The sequence below is a fragment of the Cibotium barometz genome, chromosome 30 (assembly GCF_041138505.1).
Source record: "Cibotium barometz isolate CiBa-2024 chromosome 30, ASM4113850v1, whole genome shotgun sequence".
Taxonomy (NCBI): domain Eukaryota; kingdom Viridiplantae; phylum Streptophyta; class Polypodiopsida; order Cyatheales; family Cibotiaceae; genus Cibotium; species Cibotium barometz.
The window spans coordinates 46,412,884-46,435,159 of NC_141075.1; the positions used below are offsets into that span (position 1 = coordinate 46,412,884).

The following is a 22,276-nucleotide window of genomic DNA, read 5'->3' on the forward strand; positions in this document are numbered from 1 at the left end:
TAATGGTAGTTAATTTAAAAACCAGAAGAGAGATAAGTTTTGGCCTAAAACATACAACAACAATTGGTACTTAATGTTAGAGTATATTTTACACATGCGCATACGCATACATGTGTACACATACATATGCTTTGCATACACGTATGCCTAACCACCTAACTACATGCATCAACACATGTCCATCATAACAACCTTGTAACAACCTCTTCCCTTAAAGAAGCACTCGTGTACATCGATAGTCATCTTGTTAATGTAATACTCTTGTTAAAATAATCTTGGTTTCTTTCCTTATTCCTTGCGTGTGCCTATAATAGCTATAGTTGCTACCCATTAACAGTCTATCCAGCTTTGCTCAAACTTTATCATGGTATCGAGCTTTCTCATTGCCCCCCATTATGGGGAACCTATAAGCATCCTTATGTTAGTGGGCACATCTTAAGGTGCCTTTCACACAGTAAGTCAAAGGGTTATTAGATTGTGTGGATATAATCCATAAGATCCTAATGATTTGACAATTTGGATTTGAGGCTATTTTGGGCCGTGTTTTAGCTCTACAAATTTTGTATAGGCAGTATATGAAAATGTCGATTTTAACTATGCATGCTCGATTTCTAGTTTCGTGCAAAGTTGTGACAAAAATTTGGTTACAGTGCAGTGTTTGTAGAGAATTTGGGATTTGCTAGTTGCTGGTGGTTGTATGTTTACGTGAATGGGTCACATACAATTATAGTATAACTGGTTATAGTACCACTATGTTGAAGATTGCAAGTTTGTCATAAATCAGGGAAACAATTAGGGGTGAAATTTAGCCTAAAGGCTAATTTTCCAAGGTCTTCCAAAATTCTTGGGCTATTTTAGACCCAAAAATGGTGATTTTTTTAGTATATTAGCCCAAGGTAGCATTTTGGGATAAATTTTAGAGGAAAAATCACCAAATTTACTCTAAAAGTGAGCATATATCCTTAAAATTTTCAAACATTCACTAAAGTTTGCTAGAGACTCTACTTTCTATCAAAGAAAGATTCGCCAACCCATCTCTACTTTGACCATAGGATATGCTCCTTATTTTTCACCCTGTTGTAAGTGCAGAAGTTTTTACGAGCACTATTTAGGGAAGTTGTACAAGTAATCATGATGGATAGTCTATCCTAGATTGTAAGCGAGAAGCTGGATAAGAATAACTTCCAAGTATAAAAGTTTAGGATAAGAAATTTGCTTATGGAAAAAGAATATATTTTTATTTCAAGTGACAAGGAGCCAGAGATTTAGAAAGAAAATGTCACTCCTCAACAGGCGCAAGACTTTAATTTGTGGCATAAAAGAGCTAGTAAAGCGATGTATTGGTTGTCTATTTGAGCATGTTGAATGCTATGATTGTTCATATATGCAGGATGTAGCAACACCTAAGAATGCATGGGATACACCTTGGTTAAGCTGTATAGCATAATAACTAAGGCAAAAAAGATACAATTAAAGTAAGAGCTACATAATGTGCAGAGGAATAAGATGCGTAACAATGATTAATCATTAAAAGTTGAGTAAAAGTTAAAGGGCTTACTGATACCTTCGGCTATCACGTTGGATGGGCTTGGTAAAGAATATGATTAATTTTGGACATCTATCTGAACGCAGAAAAACTTCCCAAAGTTTGAGGATCTTATAGCCCTTCTTTTCACTGAGGACATGACTATTGGAAGCAAATCATCTTCGTGAAATATGCAAGACGAATCCATCTACATAAACACAGATAGAAGTAGAGGCAGATCATCATCTAGAGGATGAGGTGTTGGTCATTCTTTGGAAATAATAAATCATGGGCAGTAATAACAAGAATCTAATGTACAAATAAGAGGAAGAGACCACTCTGGAGACAAGATCTAAAACCTAAGTGGAAATAGCATGGAGCGTTAATGTACAAATAAGAGGAAGAGACCACTCTAGAGACAAGGTCTGAAACCTGAGTGGAAATAGCATGGAGTGCTATTACTGTGGAAGAGACCACACAGGGTCTGAACCTTGAGTGAAAATAGCATGGAGTGCTATGATTATGGAAACCCACTTAGTCATATAATAAAGGAGAGCTATAAAAAGCAAAATGACATCAAAAGTGGGAAGCTGCAAAATAAGAAAATTGTGCATCTTCAAGCATGAAAATAGCATGGAGTGCTATTATTGTGGAGAAAACCAAGTCATATAATAAAGGAGAGCTATAAAAATCAGAATGACATCAAAGGTGGGAAGCAACAAAATAAGAAAATTGTGCATCTTCAAGCAAGCAAGCCAAAGATAGAAGTGAGCAGCTTTTAGTGATGCATCATTTGCTTAATTCCATGTCTATATAATGTCTATAGATGTAAGAAACCCTAGAGATGTGTGTGGTACATTGATTCAGGTGCTTCTAACCACATGACCACTCAACGAAGAGTGGTTTAGAGATGTAAAAAATGAAAAGACCAAACTATGTGGGAACAAGTGATGATACTACACATCCTATTATGCATGTTGGTGAGGTGCCTTTGTCTACAATGGCATGATGTGAAGGCTACAATGTTTGTACATGGTATAGATATGATTGCAAACAATGACATTTAGTATAAAAGTATTGGTTATCTCAATATTCAAGTTGAAAAATATGGATGACCAAAGCATTCTTACATGTTTACCAAAATTTAAAGTAGATGGAATGCACAAGGTATGTGAAGCATATCAATTGGTAAAAATATGTCTATGAAGGTGGCGATTTATTTGTAAGGGTGATGAAGTCAGTTGCTTTCTATTATGAAGAAGACGATGGATATTTCGACACGTCCGATGACAAGCCACATCTGCATACCTGACATGTCTGAGTCGGGGCAGTGCTAGCAGTACTCCAAGTCCACAAGAAGAATCATGCTGCCATCTCAAGGCGGAAGCAACTCCATGTCTCTCGACTAGCATAATAACTAAGGCAAAAAAGATATAATTAAAGCAAGAGCTACATAATGTGCAGAGGAATAAGATGAGTAACAATGATTAATCATTAAAAGTTGAGTAAAAGGTAAAGGGCTTACCGATACCTTCGGCTCCATTGGAGAATATATTGATGACGATGACTTGGTATCTATCACGTTGGATGGGCTTGGTATAGAGTATGATTAATTTTGGACATCTATCTGAACATAGAAAAACTTCCCAAAGTTTGAGGATCTTATAGCCCTTCTTTTCATTGAGGACATGACTATTGGAAGCAAATCATCTTCGTGAAATATGCAAGAGCAATTGTTCCACGGGAACACTCACGACGGGAACACGGATTATGGAAGGAGGCCGGAAGCAATTAATGCAAGAGAGCGGGATTGTAGCCATGGGAACATAAAGACGCACATAAATTTTTCATATTTTTGTGCTGAAGTGCAATGTAAATCGTTTTAGGCCAATGTGGGTTCTAAATGAGAGTTCTAAGTGTATTAAGCAACGCTCACGTATGGGGTTGTCCGCCCATGTGTGAAAGAGGCCTCGGGTTAGGGTTAGTGACATCTCTACAAAAGAGATGTTAGCTAAAGAAAAGGGATGTTTTTTGCCATTCTCATAAGCTAGGGTTAGGGTTAGTGACATCTCTACAAAAGAGATGTTAGCTAAAGAAAAGGGATGTTTTTTGCCATTCTCATAAGCTATTGAGTGAAGCTCTTGAGCTCTCAAGCTATGGCAACCCTCTAACTCTCTCTCTATTGTACTCTAATGAGCATCAAGCTCCAATGAGTATAGCTCCACTTCATTCTCTTAATCTGTTTTAGCATCATTGAAGTAGATTAATCTATGATTAGTTGAATGCTTCTTTCTTTCTCTTGTGTATGCCGCATGCTTGTAGTGAGTGTGTGTGTAGTCTCCATTGATGCAAGCTCTTGCCCACTTCATTGGCACAATGAGTTATTCATGAATAGACTCTCTCTATGAGCTTGTGGGTTTGTGAATGTTACATTCTATGCTTGCTTAAGCTTGTGGATTAGTAGATGCATGCTTATGGGTTTGCTAGCGTTAGGGAAAGCTAAGATTTAATCAATGTTTGAAAGGGATTAAGATTGAGAGATTGATTGAGGTGTTATATGGTTGAATCGTCAAGTGGTGGTTTGTGTATGTGAGCTCTCCCTCATGGGATAAGCCTTCATGCACTAATCGAGTCGAGTCCTCGGATTGACATTGTGTTTCTTAACACATTTGTTGATCGGTAGTACTCTATGAGCACTATATTGCACGGTAGAGAGAACCGCTCTACAATGGTGCCGCTGCCGGGGAGCAAGTGCCTACATTAGTTGAGCACCATACACACACTACCACTCCTTGTTAAGCTCCAATCGGTTGCAAAACTGTTAGATAAGAGAGCAGGCTTTGGGACTAATTTTGGTATTTATTTAAGACTAATCTATTGTTAAATTCTCTTTATTTGTCTTGCAATTTGAGTGCGATTGGCTAGCTACGCTTCTCCCTTGAGGTCACGACAAGGATTCAACACACGGGAAGGATTGGAGATAGGCGCTAAACCTGCAAATTTCAATTTGTGTGCCAAAGAGAGAGGCCTGTTTTTGCATTTCTGTCATTCTGTTTGAGGATAATTTTTGCTGTCTGACTTGCAAGCAAACGAGTTGGTAGACGTAAAAAGAGGAGATCTAGACGTCAAACCAATGTAAATAACGACGGGGACGTACCTACTTTCATGGATTGGTTATACACCCGTATGCAACGTGCGGTTAGTGATCATGAGCCAATCTCTACGGAACAAAGAGAGTTTATGATCGGGTGTGAAAAACAGGTAACTTGTTTGGTTTTGAAAACTCTGAACTAAACAAATGAATCTCAAATTTTTTTTTAATAATTTATGTTTTGGTGTAGGCTCGAATGTATACCAACATGTGGGCTTATGGACAACATCTTCGGATAAAATCTATTGACGACTTACGTCTAACTCAGGATTCTTGCGTTGTTGCCTCTTTTAAGCAATTATCACGTGCAAGTTCAAGAGACACAAATCTCGACAGTGAACTTGGTTATGTGGGAACCATAGTCGGCATTTATGAAGTATCATATCGTATCTTCAAGCAGGTAAATGAGATCTCTCTTCATGCAACAATAACATGTAGATTTCTTAAAGCTAAACATAATTCTAAAGTTTTGATTCGTGTATTTTGACAGGTGGTTTTGAAGGTGGATTGGTTCCGTGCCGGGTATAAAGGCAATATTGCCACAATGAAAAGAGAACCGTCCGGATTTTGGTCCGTCGACTCCTCGAAGTTATTGCATGCAACAAAAGAGCCTTACATTCTGCCAACTCATGTTGAACAAGCATTCTTTTACAAGAATACAGATGCTCATCCATGGTGGCAAGTTGTGCATGTCCAACCTAGAGGTCGACACTTGTTTGATAGCATTGAATCTGAGACAGCGGATCAAGATGATTTGATTACATCCTCGAATCTAGACACATTGACCTCAAAGAGGTGTAGAATTCTTCTATCCATCGATCATGATGACATTGTAGGTGATGAGAACGACAACGATCCAGACTCTGACACTACTACAGACACCGAAGAGGAGGAAACATTGGATGTCAAGCCTACGGAGGAAATGAACGTGAACACAAATTTAACGATCGAGGAGTTCGAAGAAGTCAACAAGGATAATGAAGATGAAATTTTATTGACGGTTTATCTCAGAGATGATGATGAGGACCAGTAGTCTTACGTATCAACTCACGGATCAGCCTATGTTTGGTAAGATTTAATCTCAAAATCATTCATTGTGAAGTCTTGTTTTTTTAACTTGCTAACAAGGGTGGGTGGTCGGGAGTCTCGTGGTGATAGCCTCATATGGCTAGTGTCGGGGCTCGATTTCCCTCAGACTCGTTTTTCTTACTCTAGTTGTGTACAGGCTTCTATCTCGCATTTCAACCCCAGTATCAGCATCTCAACCTTCAGTACCCGCAATCAAGCAAGGTTCCGTGGATCGACTTGGCCTAGCAGTAGACCATCGAAGCCAGCAGTCTTCTAGCATTTCGTGGTAGTAGTGCCAACAGCACCCTCAGTGACTACCCGCAGTACCCTTAACCGCAACACACCCCATGCTGCCCATTGGTATCAGAGCTCTCTGGTGGTAACTTTTTGGTCTCATAGGTCATTTTGGCCTTTTGAAGACGTAAATATAGCATTTCATTTTGTTTCATTTCTCTCTCTCTCTCTACTTACCGTGCATTGTCACGTCGATGACTCAGGAGTTTACACATTTGTTTTCAACAACCACTTCCGACTCCATCCTGCCCCAAACTCCGTCTCCAGTGTGTTGATGACATATTTCTTGTCATCCTCGAGTTGATCGCTGCATTGCAAAATAAAGTCAGTTAGTAATTCAAATAAAAAATAGTAATTCATATTCTTTATGTTAAATAATACTTATGGAAGAAGTTTACAAGTTCTGGAAGAATTTTTCGAGCATAACAGCACTAAAATTGTCCCAAAACAACTCAAAATGAATCCCTACTGACTGAGTTCACTTCCACAGGTCTCAACCTACCCATTTGAGTCCCAAACAGTGAATTTCAGCTTGCTGTATTTTCTGTACAGACCTGCTTTCAGCTCTGTACAACCACCACACTATCCTGGTGGACCCTAGCAAGGTCCCTCTGCAATCTGGCATCAACTGGGCCTTGGAACAGCCCGTGAACAGTCCAAAAACAGCACTGATTTAGTGCTAAATTGGACACCTGCGTGGTGAGGTAACTACCCTCACCTGTTCCTGCTTTGGAGCAGCAATTAGTTGCTCCTGTTCCTGTCAAAGGAGGCTCTTGCCTCAGCCAAAAAGCATATTCCCCACACAGCTGTACATAATTCATGAGAGTAGCCCACTAGAGGGGCATTACCATAGCTGAATATAGGTTAAGAGAGGCTGTGGGGAGCAAGCTCAACCCTCAATGCATAGAGAACAGGGAAGGGGAAGCTACAATAGCTCTTAACCTGCAACAATCCACCTGAAAAACCACAAAAATGAGCCGAGGGGGAAGATAATCGAGCGCCCAGCCTCCTGTACTTAGAAACTGGCCTAAAAGTTGCCACATGGCAGTCATGCAGCTCATTTCCCGTTCTAGCCTTCCGGTCTAAAAATCTCCCAATTTGCTAACATTTTGACATCGGTCCTTTGGTGATTATTGATCCTTGCAACATTCCGGAGAGATTGACGCAAAGAGATTTCAAATCTGATCACTATCCAAAAATAGTAGTTTCCCTAAATTTTAGGGATGATGTCATCTGCATTCCTTATGGTCTCTTGACCATCTTTGACCTCTATGGTCACTTCAAAATCTGCTTAGAAATCAAGATATAGTGACCTTTCAGGCGGCGACCACTAACTGGTGTGAACCATCGCTTCTAGCCAAATCCATTGGCCTATCCTTTCATCTAGTGACCATGTCCTGTTCACTAGTAGTCACATTTCAGTGCATATCTCAGGCTTGGCCATCCAATGGTCCAATGTCCCACTGGACCACCCAACTGACAATGCAATGGCCCTAGCTCTTCCAAGAGATCCGGGGGAAAGCAACAGCAGCCAAAGAAAGAAAAAGAAAAAGATATTTATATAAAGAAATAAATAGGGAAAACAACTACAACAAAGTACACCACCTGGTGACAGCAGCAGCAGCTGGAGGACCCAGTAGCTGTCCGACTGCTCAGACATCAGTCGTGGAGAATCTCACTGCTAGCCGACTGGATGTATGCAGTCGTGGGCCTCATGTGCTGCTGGCCGACTGTTGCTACAGTCGTGGAGGGCCTTTTAAGCAGGCCGACTGCCCATCTGGGGGCATATAAATAGGCCCCCAGCCCAATACCACTCAGTGTATCATATCGGGATCTTCTTGTGTATATCAGAGCAGCAGAGTTACACGCCTACATCTCTCTCTCTCTTGTGCTATTTTTCTGCATGCGTTTTTTGCTCTTGTGTTCCCAGATCTGGTCATCATCTTCGCTGTGTATTCTGACAACAACCTGGGGACATAGAGGGAACTTCCCTGCAGAAAACAAACGCCCACAGATAAAGGAGAATGGGGATAGCCAGACAATGGAGAATAGATCCTGGCTAGAAAGGAACTCGAAACCCGAGCATGTGCCGCAGCTTTAGCCCTCCTTCTACTATTCAGCCCTCAACTTTTGCGCACACAGAAAAACACCCAAAAACAGGCCGCCAGCCCCTCCATAAGCATGTGTACCCCTTCAGCACTCAGCCCAACTAGTAGCAAGTAGGGGAGAACCCCCACATGCAGTTCAGCTTCTGTGCGCCACCTGCAAAACAGCCCGACAACGTGATATTCGACTCTCTGTTCAGTCCACGTGTAGTCCAGCCATGTGCAATCCAAGCTGACAGTCGCCCCACAGAGAAAGAGAGAGGTTCAGTCGGCCCTATATGTATTGCAGCGCTGCCACTTTCCAGAGAGAGAAAATGCACACCCTCCTCTGCTGCAGCCCTGAAGCACACCTGCAGTTCAGAGCCCATCTCTTGTCCTGCAGCCCTGCGCAGCTTTTCACCAAAGAGAGGGAGAGACCCACACACAGTTCAGCCCCTGCACAGCAGCCTTCTCCAGGAGAAAAGCGCACACTCCAGATTAAGTAGGCCTCTCCCAAAAGCATGAGAAAGAAAAAAAAAACACATCCTCCAAAAGTGGAGTAGCCTGCCAAAATAGCTTTTGGGCCACCCAAGGTTTTAAAACCTTTATAACTTTAATTTTTGCCCACCAAAGGTTATAAACCCTTTTTAAATTAAAGTCTCTTTGTCCCCTTCACACTTGGGGTTGTCCACACATGGGCTTCCTTTTTAACTCCAATTTGATGCCATTCACACTGTCCACCACGTCCCCGTGCACACCTGCATACTGTGCAGAGAAAAACACAGGGTCATGACACACCCCCCTCTTGAAAAATAGCAAGCGTCCTCGATTGCACTCAATGGTACAGTAAGGCATCTTATGAGCAAAGACTCCCCATATGACAACCTCTTGCTTGTTCCTTTAGAACCTACAGTAAAAGTCTAAAATCAAATGGAAACACGTTAACTGTGTTAGTCAAAAAAACCATGCATCATTCTACATATGACAAACATATGCATGACACATATATGCATTCGCAAATAATATGCTCCTCAAGATGGTCTACCTACTCTAAAGTAACAGTCTAAGGGCTGCTCGCAAGCCTTACGCCCATGGACATCCCACAGGACCCACGACTGAAGGTAAAACATGAGCATATGAAAGCACTCAATGCATCCAAACACTACATCCACTAAGTACTTTCCCACATATGTCTCATGGCCATCCCGCAAGAGTTACACCCACCATGAACATAATAAAGCACTTGATGTATCATACCAACATACATGCATCACACCACACAGTCCAGAGTATTTCCCAATGTATTCTCAATGGTACCAGGATCCAATGGCACGAGAATACAAAAATACCTCTACCTCAAAAAGTGTATGCATACATGCACAAATAGAGTTTGATCCATATAGCCATGAACCAAACCAACTCTAGGACTGCTCGCAAGACTTATGCCCTCCATAGAGTTATCCATAGTTGCAGTTATAGTTCAAGGTGCGGCCGACTATGAACCATACCCAACTTTACCATCTCATGTGACTAGTACACAATATCATAGAAGTCCCATAAGCAGATGTACTGTCAGCCTCAGTACCTTCAGGTGAATACAAAGATGTCACCAAGCGACTCCCTAGATGACAACTGAGCCTGTCTATAACAAGGGAGCGGAGTTGCTACCCCCCTCTTGAGCATCAGGCAATGCTCCAGACCTATGCTCTGCTGAACCTGAATGAGCCGTAACAAGAGTGGACTCCAACTCAAAGGCATCAAGATAAAGCTACAAATCCTGAGGTGAATCTGCTAAGTCACCCTCCTCCATCCACTTTGCATCCATCAATGAACCTCCTCCATCCACGTCGCATCCATCAGTGATGAACAGCTCTTGAACTTCACAAGATAGCGATGGGAAACTTTACGTTGTACCTTTCTTTCCTTATGTGCCAGTATCTGCTCGGGAATAAGAACCTCGTCAAGTTCCTTCGCTTCCGTCTGAGCCTCATCTGATACATCCTCAGGCACCCAAAACCTTCTTGCACTCCACCCAAGTGGTAAGCACAAGTCCTCGATGAAGCATAGTAGATCACCACTGCTAAACATAGAAAGAAATTGTCTTTCAAACCCATGAAGCCTCTATGAAGATACGACCGGTGACAAACTGTCGAATGTTTTGCACCATAACACTTCAACTGCTTCTTGTTGTCCTAGATGACTACTTCTTGTCCTTGGTGTCTTTTCTCCTGAGCTTCATCTTCAGCTCTTGCTCTTCACCTCATATAGGCAAAGAGACACAACCTTGCACTGTCTCCTGCACTTCCTTTTCACTTTCCTCATGTTGAAGCTTTTGATGTGACAACCACGGGCTCGCCTCCTTGAGAAAGTCAACGATGTCCCAACCAAAGCAACCCTGGGCTCGCCCACTTAAGAAAGTCGACGATGTCCCGGCAATGGAACCTTGAAACCGGCCAGATGGCGGTGGAACAAACACTCGCACATAAAACACTTCAACGCCATTGAGGGCCTAGAAAAGGAAAACAAACAGGGGAGCTAGAGTGCTCCTGCAAACAGTACACGGACACCGATTGGCCCCAAAATGCAGTGGCACCCCTTGCAGTATTTCTTTAATTGATTAAAAGAGCTTTGATTACAATAAGGCTGGGAACTCAGCCGTTCACAGTAGAACCCTTGAAGCCTGCAAAGAAATCCCATCATTGGCTTCTTGTCCACTCGGCATCCACAAACAAGTCCAACCATTGTTCACTTCGAAAGAAACACCATATTGGGGAATATGGGAATTTCCCACAAGTTTGGGACACGTGGTCAAAAGTTTGGATTAACCATAACTTAAACACCACTAATCCAAAATGAGCGCTTTATAGCTCTTTAGATTCCATTTTTCAAGCGCTTTCCAATGATAGGTCATATGATAGGGTTTTGAGAAACTTACAAACATGTTATCCATGTCCCCTTTTTTAAGTATTCAAAAATGGGAATTGGAAAATTCCCAAATTCACTAATATGGTGTTAAGACTCTCTCACATTGAGTTCTGCATACAGAAGTCTTCTCTCATGATCAGGGCTGCCACAACCATCCATAGCCTCTCACCCTATGAACAGCATCACACCCTGACACATCTAATGCTTCTGCATCACAACACAGACTCCCAAACTCTCTCAAAAGAGAACTCATATCATAGCATACCATACAGTTGATACACCTGTACCAACCCTCTCTACCTTCCAAGGGTACTATCCATCTCTGTCATGGATTCCCTGTCCAATCAGTAGTAAGGCTGTACCAAACATGTGTCCATTCCTGTACCTTCTGCCTGCATGTGACCTATCTCCTGGAGAAACCCAAAAATATGTTTCCTTGAGAAACCTACAACCTGTTTCCACATGAAACCTTTAGGCTTGTTTCCCTTTGAAACTTCTGTCCTATTTCCATACAGAACCATTCATGGCACCATTCAACAATAGTGCCAACAAACAGCATACATCTAGTTACTTGTTCCCTCATGAAACATCTAGCAACATAGAGATGCCCATAACTGTAGGTCCCTCTGTTCCTTTCTAGCAGGAAGAAAAATAATCTGCTCCATGAGCACGCAGCCATGCGAGCTTGCATCACTCCCATACCAAGAAACATAACCAGGTGACCTTATACTTGTAGCCAATAACCCATGTACATAGTTGAATTTGCAGCCAAACAAAGACAGCCCATAAACTGTCCTCGAACTGATCTCAAAATAGTCCCGAACCAAAGCAAAGAGAAGCTGAAAGTTCCATCAATTGAACGCCATCGACATGATGTCTATGTTCATGAAAAACCAGCCCCTGTCCGCCTTTATGGCCAAAGAAACCAGCCCCTGTCCGCCTTTATATCCAAAGAAACTAGCCCTCTGGCCACCTAGGAGAAGAGCATGCAACCCTGAGCGCCTGCAGTCCACGGCCCTCCTGTGTACCAAGCGAGAGATAGAGAAAAGAGCATGTGCCGCAGCTTCATCCCTCCTTCTACTATTCAGCCCTCAATTTTTGCGCACACAGAAAAACACCCAAAAACAGGCCGCTAGCCCCTCCATAAGCATGTGTACCCCTTCAGCACTCAGCCCAACTAGTAGCAAGTAGGGGAGAACCCCCACGTGCAGTTCAGCTTCTGTGCGCCACCTGCAAACAGCCCGACAACGTGATATTCGACTCTCTGTTCAGTCCACGTGTAGTCCAGCCACGTGCAATCCAAGCTGACAGTCGCCATAGAGAGAGAGAGAGGTTCAGTCGGCCATGTATGTACTGCAGCGCTGCCACTTTCCAGAGAGAGAAAACGCACACCCTCCTCTGCTGCTGCTGCAGCCCTGAAGAAGCACACCTGCAGTTTAGCCCATCTCCTGTCCTGCAGCCCTGCGGAGCTTTTCACCAAAGAGAGGGAGAGACCCACACACAGTTCAGCCCCTGCGCAGCAGCCTTCTCTAGGAGAAAAGTGCACACTCCAGATTAAGTAGGCCTCTCCCAAAAGCATGAGAAAGAAAAAAAAAACACATCCTCCAAAAGTGGAGTAGCCTGCCAAAATAGCTTTGGGGCCACCCAAGGTTTTAAAACATTTATAACTTTAATTTTTGCCCCACCAAAGGTTATAAAACCTTTTTAAATTAAAGTCTCTTTGCCCCCTTCACACTTGGGGTTGTCCACACATGGGCTTCCTTTTTAACTCCAATCTGATGCCATTCACACTGTCCCCCACGTCCCCGTGCACACTTGCATATTGTCCAGAGAAAAACACAGGGTCGTGACACACAACACAACTAAGCTTGGGTGCCATCAAGTTTGGCGTTCTAGAATGTTGCATTGGATCGTCTCAAACAATGGCATGATTAACGTAGAGGACGAGCACAATAAACAAGAACATTGGAATACTTGTGTATGTTTCATTTTTGGTGAGTATGGGGATTTCATGGAACTCAACATAGTCCCCACTACACCCATGCAGTGGTTACTAACGTGGGAGCATCAAATTGATCAAAGCAGTCAGTCGTTTTACCCATGGACGGTACCAGCTCATGTAAACCCAATAGAAAACCCAACACAAAGAGGTCAGGTTGCATGCGGAATCATGCAGTCAAAAACAAGCTCACTGGAGGCTATGGAATGCACAGGAAAATACAGGCTATGGTTGATTGCTTGGATCAATACATACATACACCGACAAACCACAACAGCATACTATCAGCCCCCACTCTTCACTGCTGCTGGTTCCGCTCCACTTTCCCACCCCAGGCCCCCAAGGCAGCAGCATAACTCTCCCTCTGTCTCTCTCTTTTTCTCGTTGCCCATCTCTCCTGCTACTCACATATGCACCTATGCACCTATTGCCCACCTGCGTACCTTAGTTGTAGGGTAGGGTTGTAACCCACCTCCAAGTAGGTAAGGGCTTGCACCTCATGGGGGTGGGGTTCGTGAAGAGAAACCTCTCAAACATTCTAGCAGTTTGACATGGCCAACAAGAAAACCTTCTCCGAAACCCTTATCTCCCCTCCTACCAAACCCAATGAAAAACCATCACCATGGGAGCGGTACCTCCTAAGCATGATTCAACATCTTCAGCAAACAAATTCAACCTTGCAAAATGAACTACATCAGACAAAACAACATCTTTCAACCCTTGAGAAACAGATTAAGGAAAAACAACATGAAAAAGAAAACAGGGAGGAGATCACACAGGTAAATTTACTTGATCCACAGCCTAAAGAAATTCTCATTAAAGAAGTAATATCAGAGATTAATGAAGAGAACGAGCAGCAATGGATTGCAAAAGAAATTAGGGTGGGTGGTTTATCAGAGGGTTGGGAACAAGTGGAGGTATCGGAGGACGAGGAGATTGCGAATGATACTTATGTCCCGGAATGCGAGATTCTACAAAGAAAGCTGTGCAGAGCTATCCCTTTCATCGACATTGGAGATCGCTCAGTGGCAATCAAAGGAAAACATGTGGTTTTGAGGTACACAGATATGAAAGACAAAATTAAAGGTCACTTAAGGGAACGAAGGTGTGGATGGCGGATGAACTCACAGCCACACAACTAAAAAACAGGCAACAAGAACTCAATAAAGTATACGAAGCAAGGAAACAAGAAAAATGGGCAGTCTACCGTAGAGGTAGAGCTGTTATTTTGCAGATTTCAGGACAACCAAACATGGTAGTAATGAAGAGTAGCTGCTAGAGAAATCCTTCATGTTATCTGGGATTCTCCTACGGTCATGTAGGGAATTTAAACTATTTTTAGTTTTATCTCTATTTTCATTTTGTTGCCCCCGAAGTGGAATGTAATCACATGGATGTATCTGATTAGTCCTATAGGACAGATGTGGTCTCTAAAGGACATTAATATAGTTTTCTTTCTTTCTTCTTTCTCTCTCTCTCTCTCTCTCTCTCTCTCTCTCTCTCTCTATATATATATATATAGAGGGAGAGAGAGAGAGAGAGAGAGAGAGAGAGAGTGTGTTCGTATATATATATATATATATCGAACACTCTCTCTCTCTCTCTCTCTCTCTCTCTCTCTCTCTCTCTCTCTCCCTCTATATATATATATATAGAGAGAGAGAGAGAGAGAGCGTGCGTCAACAGCCCTCTCCTTTATCAGCAGCAACACATGGAAAGTAAGAAGTCTTTTGCCTCAGTCACCGTTTCACGATTACCGCCCATTCCTCCACCCGCCGACACCATGGGAAGCCTACCTCATGCAAGAACTGAAGAAACTCCAGGGAGAATTAGCAGCACTGAAACACGAGACTATCAAGAAAGATGAACAAATCAACGAACTGAAAGTGCAAGTGCAAGCCATGAAGACGAAGCAAGAGGAAGCACGAGAAGGACCCATACCTACAACACTACAAACAGAAACAACAAACCATGTTTCAAAGGTAAATTCAGTTAACTCACAAGATTTTGTTAAAGAAGTCATATCAGCAATCAAAGAAAAGGAACGAATGGAAAGTAACAAAAAGGTAATCAGAGTTGGTGGTCTTCAAGGCTGGGATAGGGCAGACATAGCTCAAGAGCTTCGAGAAGACTACATATTAGATACAGATGTACTTACAGCACAACTGAGCAAAGTAGTCCCCTTCGTGGACTTAGGAGACCCTATCTCTATTATAGTAAAGGGTACACAGGCAAAAGTCTCCTATATGGACAACAATGAGAAAATAGCAGTGATTACTCAAAAAAGGTCTCTCCAAGGGACAAAGGTATGGATAGTTGATGAACTCACCCCGCTACAACTCAAGAACAGATCAGCAGAGCTGAATAAAATTAAAGAAGCAAGAAAGAATGGCAAATGGGCAATATACAAAGGAGGACAAGCAATCATTAAAGAATTCCGTACCCCACCTCCCTCAAGAGCAAATCCATCCATGGATGAAATATAGCTATTTTTATTTTGAACCTCAATTTCGAACTAGATGCAATAGAACCCATTGTAATTTAAACTCTTAAGAGTCTTAAGAGTTCATTTTGAGTTATTTTTTTTCAGTTTTATGCCTCTTTGGCATCGATACCCAGAGTGGAATGTAAATGGATGTACCTGATCTGTCCCATAGGTCGGATTCGGCCTCCCGTGGACGTTAATATAACTTTCTTTCTTTCTTTCTTTCTCTCTCTCTCTCTCTCTCTCTCTCTCTCTCTCTATATATATATATATATATATATATATATATATATATATATATATATATAGAGAGAGAGAGAGAGAGAGAGACGCACTCTCTCTCTCTCTCTCTCTCTCTCTCTCTCTCTCTCTCTCTCTATATATATATATATATATATATATATATATATATATATAGAGAGAGAGAGAGAGAGAGAGAGAGAGAGAGAGCGTGAGAGAGAGAGAGAAAGAAAGACACACACATACATACATACAAACACACACATACATACCTCTCCATGCTCTCCCGTCGAAGCGAAATGAGGTTCTCGGTGAGCTCGGGAGTATAAAAATGTGTAGCGTCGCTTAAGCGATAGCAAAAAAAATCGCATAAGTGAGGATTTTTTTTTTAAATTTTAACGTTGCTTATGCGACGCTAGTCAGTCTGCAAGCGTCGCAAAATACGTCGTTCAACAGCATCGCATAAGCGACATATTTTTTTTATATAATTTTTTTACATCGCTTAAGCGACATAAGATCGCTTAAGCAACGCATTCGTCATCGTGTAAGCGACGGTGTATATTTTTAACACCCTCGCTACAGTCCCCAATGGCTAGTAGTGAGAGGATGCAAAGCCTTCCAAGCAACGTCCTTATACTTACAATGAGAATTTTGCACGAAAGATAAAAGAAGAAATAGACAAACTCTTAGAGGCAGAATTTATCTAGGAGATTGAACACACTGAATGGGTCTCCCCTATTGTAGTGGTGCCTAAGAAAAATGGAAAACTTTGAGTATGTGTAAACCTCAAGAAGGTAAATGCAGCTACTGTACATGATCATTACCCACTTCCAATCACGGATCATGTTTTGGAACAAGTTGCAGGGAAAAAGGCATATAGTTTCTTGGATGGATTCTCCGGTTACAATCAAGTGTCAATTGATCCAAAGGATCAACACAAGACATGCCTTTGCTACTGAAGATGGCATCTTTGCCTATCGTGTTATGCCATTTGGTCTAACAAATGCACCTACAACCTTTCAGCGGGTTGATGAGTCATGTATTCAAGGAGTACCTTAGGCTATTTCTTGAGATCTTCATGGATGATTTATGTGTTCACTCACAAGAGCGTGATGATCATATAGAACACCTCAGACTTGTGTTTCAAAAGTGTCAAGTTTATCGTATATGCTTGAATCCTAACAAGTGCAAATTCATGGTAAGACAAGGGAAAATTTTGGGCCATATTGTTTCTCGCAATGGGATTTCAACAGATATGGATAAAATTGATGTCATTGTCTCATTACCTCGGCCTATCAACCCTAAAGGGGTACAAATATTCATGGGACATTATGGCTATTATCGTCGATTCATCTACATGTACACTGTCCTAGGCCAGACCATTATATGCTCTTCTTGTAAAGTTTAATTGGACTGACGAGTGTGAGGAATCCTTTGAAAAGTTGAAGCAAGCATTAGTGACTGCACCCATCTTACGGGCACCAGATTGGAACCAAATCTTTCATGTCCATATTGATGCTTCAAACTTTGCAATTGGATGTATTTTGGCTCAATCGAGAGAACATAATAAGGATTTTCCAATCTCATATGCTAGTCGACAGTTGAACAATGCTGAGAAGAATTATACCACAATAGAAAGAGAAGGTTTGTCCATGATATATGCAGTGAAAAAGTTTCACCATTACCTTTTGGCAAACAAATTTATATTTTTTATGGACCATCAAGCACTGCTATATTTGGTGAATAAGCCTTGTGCAACTGGAAGGATTGTGAGGTGGTTTGTCATCCTTCTTGAGTTTGATTTTGAAGTGGAAGTCCGAAAAGGAACAACTCATCTTAGGGCAGATCATTTGTCTCGAATCACCTCTGGCGAAGCTCCTGTGGGTGTGGATGATGATATGTTAGATTCAACACTTTTCCTTGTAGAGACAGCTCCTAAATGGTCTGAACCCATCTTAGAAATTTTGACAAGTGGGCAAATAAAACTAGCGGGTCCTAATGTGGACCTATGGTGACCATTCAAGTTAATCTCAGGGAGATTATATCGTCAGGGTAATGATGGAGTGTTGCGGCTTATACCTAACCCTGACCAATATGAGGAGATCTTGGAATGGGCACATGAGGGTATTGGTGGAATCCATGCATCAGCTACTACTTATGTGCGACATATAACTCACGATGGGCAATGGTGGCATACCATGCATGCGGATGCTAAAAATTTGTTCGTAACTATGCTTCATGTCAAATTCAACAACCAATTCATAATGTCACATTATTCCAAATTTCAACTACACCAAGTTGGAGTAAGTATATTGTGGACTATCTTCAGCATGGTCATACTGATCAAACAATTCCTAAATATCGAAAGCATGCTATTGAAGTTGAAGCGGCCAACTATATGCTGATAAAGGGCCAACTCTACAAGAGGGGCAAGGATGGCAACTTACGCATGTGTGTATGTGAAGCTGACTACTTGAAAATCTTGACTCATGCACATGCAGGTGTTGGGGGTGGACACTTTTCGGGCAATACCACAGCTAAGTTGATTAGGTGGTCTGGGCTTTGGTGGCCAACCTTACAAATGGATGCCGAAGAATATGTAAAACATTGTGACGATTGTCAAAGGACCGAACCTCCCATCACAAAGGACAATATGCCATTGCGGCCTATGTTAAGCACACGTGCTTTTGCCAAATGGGGTATTGATTTTGTCGGTCCCATTAAACCTCCAGCTCGTCACACGCATGCCGAATATATTATTTTCGCAACTGACTATTTGACCAAATGGGTAGAGGCAAAGGCTACAGTCAAAAATGATGCCAGAACCACAGCCATGTCTTGTATGAGTACGTGTTTACACACTATGGCTTACCTATTGAAATCATTAGTGATCAAGGTGTGCACTTTGTGAATGAGGTCATAGAGTTTTTACTTCAAGAATCTATGGTAATTCACAAGCGTTCTGCACCCTATCATCCCCAGACCAATGGTCAAGCAGCTGAGAGTACTAACAAGATTCTCTACACAGCACTCACAAAGATTGTTGAGGGACATAGGACTGATTGGGAGCAAAAGTTGCACTCAGTTCTTTGGGCATATAGGACTGCCTATAAAACATTTGTGGGCACAACCCCATTTGAGCTTGCTTTTGGGCTAGATGCAATTCTTCCCATTGAATTTCTTGTACCTACTCTACGAGTTGCTAAACAATTGGACTGGACTGGTCATGAGCTTTCTCAATGCATTAATGAATTGACAGTAATGGGGATGTATGCCGAGAAGAGGAGACAAAAGCAATGGTATGATAGAAATGTAACAACTGTGGCCGATTCAAAAAAGGGGACCTTGTGCTCTTGTACACACTTAAGAAGCATAAGAGAAAGCTCAAGAAACGTGGCCTAGGACCGTTTGTGATTAATGAGCTTACTCCAAGTGGTGCAGTGCGTTTAGAGACACTAGAAGGTGAGCAAATGCCTAACTTCATTAATGGAAGTCGTCTCAAGAAATACAATGAACCATTAACTGAAGTCATGCTTCAACAAATGCATGCGGCATGTTGAACATAAAAACAGTAGCAGAGAAGCAATTTTGAAGAGGCCTGGGGGTGGTGCGGGCACCAAATGAAAGTAGTCAACACACAACGTCTAACTAAGCGCCAATGAAAGCAATAAAGAAGCCTTTGAGTGATGCAGACGCTTTGGCCATCATGACGAAAGCAGTCGCATAACGTTCGACTAAGTGCTGATGGAAGCAGTCAATGCGTAACGTTGGACTAAGTGCCGAGAGAAGCAATCAACACAAAAAGTTCTACGGAGGCAGTCTATCTACCTACTGCCAATGCATAACGTCCGACGGAGGCAGTTCATCTCGTTAGTGAAAATTCTTTTCACTTCTTTCAATGAGAGTACAAATATCTCTCCCTTGCACAAAGGGAGATAGCCAATCTTGGTGAAGTAGAGCCAATCTTGGTAAAGTAGAGCTTGAGGTAGTCATCGAAGAGGTCAAGATTATTGAGACTGACCAGACCAAGTATCACATTGTTTCTCTCGACACAAAGATTGTGAGGGTGAACCCATCAAGCAAGATGGCAACGCAACATACGTAGGCAACCACAAATTCACAAAAACGTGAGAAGCTCACACGAGGGGGGGAGCGAAGATGTCATTTTTTGTGTGCTCCTTAATCATCAGGTTGGGCTGCTATGAAGGTTATCTGCAGTGTTTGAATTAGTATTTTCATCTATCCTCATCCTATAGGCTTCACAACCTTTCACTTCTAAATCCTTCTTCTTCAACACACTCAATCCTCATCATCAAGAGACGGAAGTACAAATCAGCGGTGCCCTACAATCGCACACCTCTTGCTGATGCCAAAATTAGCAAGCTTTATCTCTTGTTTATGATCGACATTATCAATGACATTAGCACACTTCACATCAGTGTGTGCGATGCCTTATGCATGAAGAAAGTCTAGGCATTTTAAGATGGTTCTGGCAAAGACCCTTACCAGATAGCCCTTCTCCTGCACCAACCCTTCTAGGCTCCCGCCCTGCGTGTACTCCAAGAATACCCTTTTCCTCTCGCATCTTGGTTGGACTTCCACGGTGTTGCTCTTGAAGCCCAAGCACTTGAAGACATTAGGGAAACTGCCTGCATGATCCTGCAAGCTCTACATGATGGCCACCTTGTTCTCCGCATCACACTTCAACAGAGCTTTGCAATATCATGTATAGCATGTATAAGTGTGTACAAAATGCTACATTCATTTAAAACAACATTCAACATTCAACATGTCTGTAAGAAAGAGCTTCATTTAAAACAACATGAGAGAGAGGTTGAATGTCATGAAACCATTCCAAATGTACCATATTAAAAATGATAGTGTTTTTGCCCCCCACAATGGCTATTACATAAAGTGTATGCAAACTCATACAAAAAAGGGGGACATAAAAGAAGCTACATAGGCTTTGACATGACTAAATCCAAAAACAATATCGCTAAGCTATGTTGTTCTTGGCCATCAAACGCGAAGAACATCGAAGGGGAGCATGTTGTTTCACTCCATGAACATGCCTTTCCTGAGGCTCACTCTCTTCGACCTGTTACAAACAAAAAATAAAGCGTCAATTCAATTCATCACCATCAACAAATGCTAGCTTAAGGTGTAAAACAAAACCTATCATTACGTATCACCTGTGTGCTCATGTCATGCGTATTGTCAACATCTGCATTTGCAACATCGGGGGCCTCCTCACCTTCAATTGTATCCTCCTCCTCACCTTCAATTGTATCCTCCACGTTTAGATTTTCTTTCTCCTCACCTTCAATTGTATCCTCCACGTCTACATTTTCTTCCTCCTCACCTTCAATTGTATCCTCCACGTCTACATTTTCTTCCTCCTCACCTTCACTTGCTTTCTTGGGTGTTGGGGTGCAGAGGTCAATGGGTTGCTCATAGCAACCTGCAAAATTGGTCATGTCATCCATGACCAATTAGTTTTGATATAACCCAATATAAATGTGTTAGCTTAACAATCATGCTACACATGATGATCCCATACCTTCTCTTTTGGAGCAACCAAACTTCCCATCGTTGGCTCGATGCATGTAGCCAGCCTCGTGCTTTAAAACTTCTTCTACATGGCCAGGCATTTTCGAGAGCTTCATCTTCTTCGTTACCTTACGTACGTCTGGTATTTCAAGACGTATGTCATGGCAGTTGAGAAGATGTGCCTCCATACGCACTTTAGAGGGAAAAGGTTTCCTTGCATGGTGACAATCAACAATCTTACAAAAAAATTATCGAATATCTGCCCCCTCATGAACATGCTCAACAAACTGCACGCATAAAGGCGTAATAAGTACAATCATGCATATATACATCCAAGCAAATGAATATCTTGAAGAAACATCATTGATTGTACACGAGTTTGAACATGAGTATTATGAGCAAACAATAAGAGCATGAGAATGTATAAAATATCCCTACCATCTACATTGTTTGAACTTGTGAACAAATATGTTTGAACATGTGAACATACATGGTTTGAACATGTGAATACATTGATTGAAAATGCAAAAGAACAAAATTAAGGCAACCCGCAAGCTTTCAAACATATTGAAAATCATTAGAGACTAAAGACTAAAAACTTCTAAATACATGCAAGAGCTTCAAAGCGCACCTCGTCCGTTTCGCGTCGCACAAAGAAATGGGTGGGCGTCTTGTATGTCGGCACGTCTATTCCCACTGGAGGAGTACCCTCTCGCTTCGGATTAACATGAGGTGCACTAATTGGCGTCTCTGAAGCTCCCAACACGGATGGAGAGTTCACATTGTTTATGGTGCTTGAAATGATATAAGTTGTCATTTATGTATATATAAAAATTGAAAGTAACATAAGGCCATGATATGTGTAATATATGACACTTGAATGCCCATGATTTGACTAATTTACTTACATCTGCAATCTATTGTGCATGCATGGACACACAAAGATTAGTACACA

General features: G+C 41.9%; 1 protein-coding gene across 1 annotated transcript; it reads right to left on the reverse strand.

Moving 5' to 3' along the window:
- Nucleotides 1–20,716: 20,716 nt before the first annotated feature.
- LOC147621556 (uncharacterized) lies at nt 20,717–21,422 on the reverse strand. The gene is made up of 3 exons (XM_086824463.1): nt 21,332–21,422; nt 20,964–21,232; nt 20,717–20,869 (listed from the first exon to the last, which is right to left on the reverse strand). The coding sequence occupies exons 1-3, from the start codon at nt 21,420–21,422 to the stop codon at nt 20,768–20,770; spliced, it is 462 nt and encodes a 153-aa protein (XP_086680589.1). The 3' UTR covers nt 20,717–20,767.
- Between the last annotated feature and the right edge of the window lie 854 nt (nt 21,423–22,276).